This window comes from Phyllobates terribilis, unplaced genomic scaffold, assembly GCF_046119375.1.
Source record: "Phyllobates terribilis strain yellow unplaced genomic scaffold, ASM4611937v1 Scaffold_1__5_contigs__length_1240528914, whole genome shotgun sequence".
In the NCBI taxonomy this organism is placed as follows: Eukaryota; Metazoa; Chordata; class Amphibia; order Anura; family Dendrobatidae; genus Phyllobates; species Phyllobates terribilis.
Window position 1 is genome coordinate 598,489,114 of NW_027362761.1, and position 11,709 is coordinate 598,500,822.

The window sequence follows — 11,709 nt, forward strand, 5'->3', positions numbered from 1 at the left end:
CACCACCTGGACCTTCTCTAGATGACTTCCACAGTCCGGGCTGAAGATTACAATATCGTCCAGGTATGCCATGGTGTACTTCTTATGCGGTATGAGGATCCAGTCCATGGCCCTATGGAAGGTGGCCGGAGCTCCCTTCAGTCCAAATGGCATCCAGACATATTGGAAGCACCTGTCGGGCGTAAAAAAAAAGCAGTCCTTGGCTCCCTGTGACATGGAGATTTGCCAATATCCTTTCGTTAAATCCAAGGTGGTTATGTACCTTGCCGGCCCAAGTCTCTCGATCAGATCATCGACACGCGGCATTGGATATGCGTCGAATTTAGAGACTAAATTCAACTTTTTATAATCGTTTCAGAATCTCTATTCGTCATCGGGTTTTGGAACCAGGACAATCGGGCTCCAAATTTCAACATACAACTCACTTCCTTGGAGATCAGCTTTTGTTGGGCCTCGGGAATTCGATAGGGTTTCAAGTTCACCCGCACATGTGGCTCCGTCAAAACCGCATGTTCTATAACCTTTGTACATCCAGGCAGTTCTGAGAACAGAATTAATTAGCACAAAAAGGATATATAGATCCATTAGCTGTACATAAGGAGTATCCCAATTCAATCATATACCAAAACAGTTCCTCCTTTTACTATATTAATAAAATCATCTGAAGTAGTCATATAATAGTTAATTATTTATAGTATTTTATTTAACACAGCAAGCAAAACCAATTAAAAATGTACTGCCCCTAAAAAATGCCAATTAAAACCAATAGGCAGTGTGGTCTATAAACAATCTTATGACATACAGGTAAGTATATATACCATTATATAGGTGTACATTATTGTATACAGTTCAAATTGCCATATCATAAATACACATAATAAATAGGTTTCTAAGACCAGTTGGGCACTGGCTTAGACCGTATATAGTTAATCACAAGAATACAGACCATATGCCATAGTGATAGCCCTACACCAGTACCCCTACGCGCGTTTTGCGTGTTTGCTTCCTCGGGGGGTACTGAGGCAGTGTGCAGGCTGAATACATATACTAGTACTGGAGGGTTGGGCATAAGGTAGAACCTATCATCATGTTTCATTAATATAATCATCACTGATTACTTACGTCCCTAATGGGTTCAGAGAGAAAATGGAAAGTTTTTATCCATTCCGCATGCTGTATGTGTATATCGGCGCATCCACGCTGTCCACCTTGCATCGCCCCCTGCGGCCGGCGTCCCGGAAGCCCGACCGCGCATGCGTGCGCATCAGAACATCCGATTGGACGCCGGGCACAGAGGGAGAGACTCGGCGGCACAGCGCGCGCGCGCGCCCACAAAGAGCATCGGGACGCCATGATGTTAATGGGCAATGGGCATGTCATACCCATAACCATAATAGAGCTGAAAAATGCATATAAATATGAATACCATTATAGAAATTACGACGCTCATTAATTAAACAATCAATCCCAGTATTGCAGCATTAGTCTTTTATTTCATTTTCTTTTAGTAGGTTTCCCTCTTGTGGATTTTTCCTGTATTGCCGACATTGAATATATTGTCCAGACTATAGTTGAAATAAACAGTAAAATTAGTAATAACACAGTGTCACCATATCAGATATATACCTTTCATTTGTTTATTAACCACTTCCGGTTATCCAACCATGTTTATCGGCCATTTACATCTACATACAGCTAACAGTCATATGGACGACTGATCCAATTTTTTTCCGTAAATATCAATACCTCTCATATCCCCGACGCTACCACATATATCAGATTGCATCAAAACCAATAAGAGATATTTTCAGTCATTCAAATCAGATAGACCCCCATTAATATTAAATCCCCCCAGCATCAGTGTCGTGAGTTACGTAAGGAAAGGAGCAAAGGTAATCATGTCGTTTAATCCTTTTAGATTTTACCGTGTCCAAAGTAATAATGCATTTTTTATTTCCTTTTTGTTCCAGTATTCTTTTTAAATTAACCCCTCTTGCTCCAGGGTTAACCTTATCAATACCTCTAAAGCGCAATAATCTCCAATTACAGTTACGGTGTTCCCTAAAATGTTTTGGAACATTTTTTAAAGTAGCTAGTTCTTCAGGTTTATCACATTTTGCTGCATTTTTTTGATATCTTTAATATGTTCGAGTATTCTTACCCGGAATTCACGTGATGACAGCCCCACGTAAATTAGTTCGCACGGGCAAGTTGCCCAGTAAATTATCTCGGTCGATCTGCAATTGATAAATTTAAAAGATCTTAAATATCTTGCTTTTTGATGAATCAAAACAAAATTCCTTTGCTCTATCAATTTGGGGACAAACACCACGTGATCCACATGAAAAGCACCCGCGTCTTTGAGCTATGGTACCAGGAAGTGGACTTTGTGGTGTCAGGGGGGGGGGATATAGTGACTTCTTACCAAAATATCTGTTAGTGTTTCAGATCTTTTTGGTGTCATGGAAGGTTTTGACGAAATAACCCGGTTTAGAACAGGATCAGAGCGGAGAATGGGCCAATATCTGTTTATAATATCATGCATCTCCCTCCACTGAGCGTAGTAGGGGGTAATAAGTCTCACCCTCTGATCCTGCTTTTTATCCCTAGGTTTTAGGAGTTCATCCCTAGTCGTCAATTTTTCTCTCTGGTAGCCATTCTGGATAACATCACCCCTATAATGACGAGCATCTTCAAATCAAACAAAACATCGGTTGAGCATATGCGTCGAGACCCGGAGGAACTGACCAGTAGGTATTGATCTAATAACTTGTGGGAGATGAGATGATTTGGCATTTAAGATGGCATTAACAGCCGTACTTTTCCTATAAATATCAGTGGAGATTATTCCTCCTTCCTAATTTTTAGATCCAAAAAGTCAATCTCCTCAGGGCTTGAGACACTGGTCAACCGAATGTTGTACGGATTAACATTTAGTTCTTGAAAAAAAAATTTCAACAAGTTCACTGTCCCCCTGCCATATGATAAACAGATCATCAATTAATCTTACCCACATCTGGACCGCACCGTTTTCTTCTGCTGGATATTATGATATTATGCTCCCAATACCCAAGAAAGAGGCACGCATAAGAGGGCGCACAATACGCCCCCATTGCGGTTCCTCTTTCCTGTAGGTATATCCTATCCTTAAATAAAAATAAATGATGTCTCAACACAAAATTAAGGAGCTGTTGAATCAATTTGATTAGGTGAGGGTCCAGATGTGTTGTTCTTAGGTAAAATTTGCTTCCTCAGTACCCCCCGAGGAAGAAAACATGCAAAACGCTCGTAGGGGTGCTGGGCAGTGTGGGGCTATCACTATGACATATGGTCTGTATTCTTGTGATTAACTATATACTGTCTAAGCCGGTGCCCAACTGGTCTTAGAAACCTATTTATTATGTGTATTTATGATATGGCAATTTGAACTGTATACAATAATGTACACCTATATAATGGTATATATACTTACCTGTATGTCATAAGATTGTTTGTAGACCACACTGCCTATTGGTTTTAATTGGGATTTTTTAGGGGCAGTACATTTTTAATTGGTTTTGCTTGCTGTGTTAAATAAAATACTATATATAATTAACTATTATATGACTACTTCAGATGATTTTATTAATATAGTAAAAGGAGGAACTGTTTTGGTATATAGTTCTGAGAACAGGTCCATGTTCTTCTGTAGCAATCCCCGACATTGCTGTTTTTAAGCCTTTGACAGCGTCTCCGCTATTGCCACTCTTCCAACCTCGGCTTCTGGCTTGATCAGCAAACATGGAGTTTCAACAGGCTCTCTCTATTGCCAATGCTTGATGAGAGTGGTAGATCTGGTAGGATTTACGGCTTCCCGGTTGATGAATATTGTAATTCACTTCACCAAGCTTTTCCACCACCTCATACGGCCCTTGCCACTTGACCAAGAATTTGCTTTCCACAGTAGGAATAATTATGAGGACTTGGTCTCCAGGATTGAACTGCCTCACTCTGGCTGATTGGTTGTAGACCCTAGCTTGAGCCTCTTATGCCTGGAGGAGATGTCCTTTTACGATGGGCATTACCTTCGCAATCCTCTCCTACATCTGTGCGTGTGACGTGCTCAGCGACGCTCCTGTGGGGCGTGACTTCGGCTTCCCAGTTTTCCTTTGCTATATCAAGGAGACCCCCACGGATGCTGGCCATACAAAAGTTCAAATGACGAGAACTTAGTAGAGGCCTGTGGAACCTCTCGGATAGAGAACAACAAATATGGTAGGCGACAGCTCCAGTCTCTGCCATCCTTTTCTATGGCCTTCCTCAACATACTCTTCAGAGTTTTATTGAACCTTTCCACAAGGCCATCTGTCTGAGGATAGTATGCTGATGTCTTTAGTTGGATGATTTGCAGGGTCTTACACAATTCCATCATCACCTTCCTCATAAAGGGTGTTCCTTGGTTGGTCAGCATCTCCCTTGGTAATCCTGTCCGGGAAAAAACGTGGACCAATTCACGAGCTATACTCCTTTGCCGAAAAGTTTCTCAGGGGAATCGCTTCTGGATAGCATGTGGCATACTCCAAGATGACTAATATATATTGATGCCCACAAGCAAATTTAACCAGGGGACCGACCAAGTCCATGGCAATTCTCTCAAACGGCACTTCAATGATCGGCAATGGCATAAGGGGACTTCAAAAGTGAGAGGTGGGGCGGTTAACTGGCAAGTAGGACAGGACCTGCAATACTTTCCCGGTGACATCCAGGCCAATAGAACCTCTGCATGATCCGTTTCCGAGTTTTTTACACCCCCAGATGGCCACCCAAGACATGTAAATGGGCCATGTCCAACACCCTTCTGTCACGCACGGAAGGGCTGTGGAGTTGGAAAGCCAAACCTCCGACTCCAACTCCGACTCCTCAATTTCCATGACACCGACTCTGACTCCCTCATACATGGCTCATATTTAAATTATACATTTACTGTAGTACAGATTCAACTAAAAGTCTAGACCCTTAGATCAGGAATAGAACAGACATTTATAGGACATTTCATAACTTTCCCAAATTCTTATGAAAAAAATTTTCCCCACAAACTGCATTGAACTACTGTACCTAATTTATTATATATTATAGGAGTTGGAGTCAGTCCATTTTATACCGATTCCGACTCCACCAAAATGGACACCGACTCCGACTCCACAGCCCTGATGCATGGTGTGGGAAAGACTAAGTGCAAGGGATGAGGGGAGGGTAGCCCAAGCACTAGGGAAAGGGGGAGTGGAGACCCCTAGGCAGATCTAACATCACCCTACTTGTCCTACCGTCCCTATATAGGTTCCGCACCTATCGCGGAACAGGAAACATAATCCCTGTATATTCCTAGAGCTAGGCCCAAATAGGGGGGTGAACACTGGTCAGTCCCACTATAAACTAAAGACAACAAGGGAGGCAAACAAAGGGGGGAAAACTTAGCTTGAGTAGACACCAGAGAGATAACACCAAACGTCCTCCAAGGGCACTAGAGAGGAAGCTACCCGACTGCTATTGCTCCATGCCTTCATAAGGGAAAATGAGAATATCACCGACTACTCCCTGAAGCAGACTGAGAGTTTATAAACACCCAGACCAGGTAAACACCCAGACCAGGGTGTGTCAATCAGAGGAGGTAGTTTGCCGCTAGGTAAAAAATTAAGAAGGCGTCTGCAATGTCAAACGCAGTGACCTTCTGCAGCCAGATCCAGAGCGACTGTCTGTTACATCTTACACACCCGTGACACCTTCGTCTATAAGGCCCTGGTACTAATAACTGTTCCACAAGCTCCTCCTCACTTTTGTAACCCGGTACAATAACTCCCCACTCAGCATAAAATAGGGAAATCTCGTTTCAGCCCCTGGCTCCTGCGCAATACCATTTATGACTGTGACATTGTTAAATGCTTCCCTCAGAGTCCGGTCCCTATGTTGGGTGGACCTAAAATTTTCGCTGGTCACACCTAACTCAGGAATGTCAGTTTCAGGGAACACTACCTCCTTATCCCCCACAAGGAGACAGAAAGGAAACCCGTCCGACTCTGGGTGTGTTGATACCTCTTTAGGGCCAACCGGTTTCGTATCCAACCATCGAGCTCTGAACCCTTCCCCCACAGATCCCCAAAACAAACAAAATTCCCAGCATATAATAATAGGGTGCAATAAGTCCTGGACGACGCCGACCTCGTGGCACTCCGTACCATGGGCAGTTTCAGTGTCCACTCTGTCCAAGGGGTAGTCTTTAGCATCACCATGAATGCACCGGACGCCAACCTTCTTCCCTGGGATCAGGTGGAGAGAAATGTGGCCCTCACAAGGGTCACAGGCTCCCTGAGTCTAGCAATCCAGTTACTTGCCAACTATTTACCTTTACGGGACAAGCTTGTGGCCCCTCGCTGGGTGGACAGTTCACACTGCAGGCCGGATACGCATAGTTTGAACAGTGGCATTCCAGGCTGCAGTCCATTTGCTTGGTGGTCAGGGCACAACGGGCTGCTATATGGCCTGGGCCGTGGCATTTCCAGCATATAATATCGCTAGCAGGGACCTTTTGGCATTACCTCCCCTGCCCCTTTGGACCATGGATGCCCACCCCATTTTGGGCCTCCGCCCCCTGTTGGGACCCCCAGTATGGAGGGGGCTGCCTTCCCAAGGAACCTTCAACGCCCTAATAAAAAATCTCTCATTTTCCCCACAAAAATCTACTTTTAACCCCATTCCAGGATAACTGGAGAAAATGGACCCCAAAATTTGTTGTGCAATTGCTCCTGAGTATGTGGGGGAAAGCCATTGTTTGGGCGCACGGCAGGGCTTGTAAATGAAGGAGTGACGTTTGGAACACAGACTTTGATGGAATGGTCTGCTGGCGTCCTGTTGCGTTTGGAGAGCCCCTGATATGCCTAAACAGTGGAAAACTGACAAGTTACCCGATTTTGGAAACTACACCACTCAAGGATTTTATCCAGGGGTATAGTGAGCATTTTGAACCCACAGGTACTACACTGAATTTGATAACATTAGGTCATCATATTGAAAATTTTCATTTTTTCACGAAAATGTAGTTTTAGCTCCAAATTTGTAATTTTTACAATGGATAATAGAAAACGAACCCCCATAATTTTTATGCACTTTCTCCAGAACTTGATAATGCCTCATATGTCATCAGAAATTACTGTTAGGCCACACGTCAGGGCTGAGAAGGAAGGAGCGCTATTTGGCTTTTGGTGCATAGACGTTGGTAGAATAGTTTATGGACGACATTTGCGGAGCCCCAAAGGTGCCAGAACCCCAAAAGTGACCCCATTATAGAAATTACACATCTCAATGAATTCATCTACTGCTGCAGTGACTATTATGTAACATCCACGCCAGGCTTTATTCTGGAGAATTGCAGATATGCAAGTTTAGTGCCCACACATTGTGCCCCCATATACTGTAGCGCCCCCATACATTTCTCCTGGTGACATGCACTCCGTAAATTAAGTACTCTCCCCACTACAATAATGCCAAACATGTGACTGCTTACTTCGGTTTGGCACAGTGGGGCTCAGAAGGAGGGGGGCATTTGGATTTGGGAGCGCAGAATTCACTGGATTTTATTTAAGGGGACGGGAGCTGTCGCTTTTCCAGAGTCTTTATTCTTCCAGTAATGTGGGACCCCCTATAGTTGCAGTGACAGATGACGGACCTGAGAGGGGGCTGGTTTTGTGTGGGATAAATTAGGGGTTTTATTGATAACATTTTGAACTACATAATTTTTGATTGCTTCCAGAATAAGACTGGATCGCCAGGCTACACTGAACACTTACGTCGGAGTTGCCATGTAAATCCCACAAAAATGTGATTCAGACGAAACCCCGATGGAACCACCCACCATAATGAGGCAGATGGAGACACATTAGAGTCAGTTTGACGTCTGATCCAGTGGTCTCCATCTTTTTAGGTGAACACAGATCTGTGGTCACCCACACTTATGCGCTAAAAAATGGCTAAAATGATGGGACGCAGCCGGAACACAGACCAGTCTAAAGGGACTCCACTGACTTCATAAGTGAGTGTCTCCGTCTCCTTCTGGGGTTTGTCTGAATTGCGGTTTTGGGGAATTTACATGGAAACCCCGACGTAAGCGCTCAGCGGAGAACGCAGGATAAATGTGAGGCAGAATGAACATATAGACAGCAGTTCTAGAATATTTATTTTTATTTTTGCACCGCTCACCGTGCGGTAACTGAGTCGGATTTATTCTTCGGGTCATTGCGATTACAGCGATACCATATTGATATGGTATTTTTTTTAGGTTTTGCTGCTGACACACAGTAAAAATGCTTTTTATATATTTCATATATATAAAAAGTAGGTTTTTTTCGTCGCCATATTCTCTGAGCTGTAACTTTTTTATTTTTTGGTGAGCAGAGCTGTATGATGGCTAATTCTTTGCGGGACGAGTTGCAGATTTTTTTGGTACCATCTTGGGGCACATAGTAATTTTTGATTGCTTTTTATTCAGATTTTTCAGACACAGAATGAACAAAAAAAAACAGGAATTCAGTTATTGTTTTTATTTTTTGCACCGTTCACCATGCAGTAAAAGTGATAAGACCGATTTGTTCCTTGGGTTGGTATTTTTTTTTTTTTTGTTCACATGATCTCATGGTACCATGGTAACCATCGGGACCTGCAATTCTCATTGCGGGGGTCCGATAGTTAATAAGGGGGTCTTCCGACCCCTTTTTTCACCAATTAAATAGCATTGTCACAATTGACAGCGGCATTTAAGGAGTTAATCGGCCCCGATCAGCATCGAAACTGGCCGGGGCCGAAACTGCAGGGTGTCAGCTGTCACAGACAGGTGGTGCTATTCTCTTATTCCTCATAGGCACCCTTAACTTCCACCATAAAAATGCACTACGGTGGTCGTTAATGGGTTAATATAGCTAATTAAAAGCATAGTGTTCTCCCCATTCTAGAGTGGAGATTCTAGGTCTGTTATACTTGAGAAACCGACATATGAGAGGATTGGAATCCACTATATACAGTATATTTTATATATATTTTGTTTTTAACTAGGTTGTCTCCAATTCTTTAGTGTGTGTCTCCTGATGAGTTGCCCTAATCGGAGCGACGAGACAGCGTATTTTAATCTAGAGTAGATTTGTGGGTAGTTTGTGGTTTTGTTTTTTGTTGTCTCTTGTCAATTCTGTCACTCTAGGAATTGAAACACATGAGTGCGTCATGTTGTATGTCATAGGGGTTATTTTAAAAAAAAGTTTGAATAAAAGTTATGTTTTAGCATGCATTTCAGTGAGTCCAATCTATCTTTCATCCTTACAGGAAATACTTGTGAGAATAACGGTTTATCACTAAATTGTAAAAAAGAAGATATCAGGGAGCACTCTAATGGAGAAAACCTCATCACCCTTCCTGCACCTCCTGGACTTCACAGCACTTCACTTTCTTATAATCCTCCTGATCATGAGGAACCCTCTCCTGAGCAATCTCACATTGTTACCACTATTCCAGGTGACACAGTGGATACAAGATTTCAGTGTGACAAGCAATTTACTAGAAGTTTAGATTTTTTAACACAAAAAAAGCACAAAGGAGAAAAGCCATACTCCTGTTCAGAATGTGGGAAATGCTTTACAGTTAAAGGGAATCTTATTACACATCTAAGAATTCACACAAGGGAAATTCCATTTTCATGTTCAGAATGTGAGAAGTCCTTTACAGATAAAGGAAGTCTTATTAGACATCAGAAAATTCACACAGGAGATAAACCATATCCATGTTCAAAATGTGGGAAATACTTTACAGAAAAAGGGAATCTTATTAGACATCAGAGAATTCACACAGGAGAGAAGCCATTTTCATGTTCACTATGTGAGAAATGCTTCACAGATAAAGGGAGTCTTAATACACATCAGAGAATTCACACAGAAGAAAAGCCGTATTCATGTTCAGAATGTGGGAAATGTTTTAGAGATAATTCAGAGCTTGTTAGACATCAAAGAAGAATTCACACAGGAGAGAAGCCGTATTCATGTTCATTCTGTGAGAAATGCTTTACAAATAAATCAAGTCTTAGGAAACATGAGAAAAGTCATACAGGAGAGAAGCCATATCCATGTTCAGAATGTGGGAAATCTTTTATATATAAATCACTCCTTGCTACACATGAGAGAATTCATACAGGAGAAAAGCCGTATTCATGCTCAGAATGTGGGAAATCTTTTTTAAGTAAATCACACCGTGCTACACATGAGAGAATTCATACAGGCGAAAAGCCATTTTCATGTTCAGAATGTGGGAAATCTTATATAAATAAATCAAATCTTTCTGCACATGAGAGAATTCACACAAAGGAAAAGCCATTTTCATGTTCAGAATGTGGGAAATCTTTTATATATAAATCAAATCTTGTTGAACATCAAAGAATTCACACAGGAGAGAAGCCGTATTCATGTTTACAATGTGGAAGGTGCTTTACAGAGAAATCACAACTTGTTACACATCAGAGAACTCACACAGGAGAAAAGCCGTATTCATGTTCAGAATGTGGGAAGTCCTTCACAAAGAAAGGGAATCTTAGTACACATCAGAGAATTCACACAGGAGAGAAGCCATTTTCATGTTCACTATGTGAGAAGTCCTTCTCAGATAAAGGGAGTCTTAATACACATCAGAGAATTCACACAGGAGAGAAGCCGTATTCATGTTCAGAATGTGGGAAATGCTTCACAAAGAAAGGGAATCTCAATACACATCAGAGAATTCACACAGGAGAGAAGCCGTATTCATGTTCAGAATGTGGGAAATCTTTTATACATAAATCATACCTTGCAAAACATGAGACAAGTCATATGGGAAAGAAAGTGTAATTATGTTCACTGTGTTTTATAAAGTTTAATAAACACTGTTCAGCATAAATGAGTACACCCCCTTTGATGAGTAAGATTTTAATTAATATTTCACTGAACACAAGAAATATTTCTAACATTTTGCCAACACTGAGTTTCATAGAACATTTTTTTGTAATCAAAACATGAAAGTAAGGTTATTAATATAACTATCATTGCAAAATTTTCAGTTTAACTCAAATTAGTTAATGCAAAAAATGAGTACACCCACATCAAAAGCTACTATATCTAGTAATTTGTATGGCCTCCATGATTTTTAAAGACAGCACCAAATCTTGAAGGCCTGGAATGAACAAGTTAGTGATATAATGCATCATCTATCTTTATTCCCTTCTTCAAGAACAAGCTCTCTTAGAGCCTGGATTCTGGATATAGAGTGTTGACAACTAGTGATGAGGGAGCATGTCCTGTTAACCCTTTTGGAGAGCATGCTCAGGTGCTCGCCGAGTATCTTCAGCGTGCTCGGGTGTTATGTTTGAATCACTGCTGTGTTCATGATTTGCGACTGTTTGACAGCTTTAATACATGTGAGGAATGCCTAAGAAACAGTCACTCCTCACATGTATTAAAGCTGTCAAACAGTTGCAAATCATGTGCATGGAGTGACTCAAACATAACACCCGACCACGCCGAAGATGCTCGGAAAGCACCTGAGCATGCTCGTAAATCTCGAGTAACGAGCATGCATGCTCATCACTAATGACAATTTGTCTGTTCAGAATTCCCCATAGGTGTTTGGTTGGGTTCAGATCCTGAGCCACTTGGCCACTGAATTACTTTC

At 41.9% G+C, this 11,709-nt stretch overlaps 1 protein-coding gene across 1 annotated transcript in view; it reads left to right on the plus strand.

Annotated features, from left to right (window-relative positions):
* LOC141272135 (uncharacterized) overlaps positions 1-10,898 on the plus strand; it is a 45,756-nt gene extending 34,858 nt beyond the window's left edge. The window contains exon 8 of the mRNA XM_073682494.1: positions 9,343-10,898. Coding sequence (XP_073538595.1) covers positions 9,343-10,889 — 1,547 coding nt within the window. The 3' untranslated portion in view covers positions 10,890-10,898. The remainder of the gene's footprint in view (positions 1-9,342) is intronic.
* The last annotated feature ends 811 nt before the right edge of the window (positions 10,899-11,709 follow it).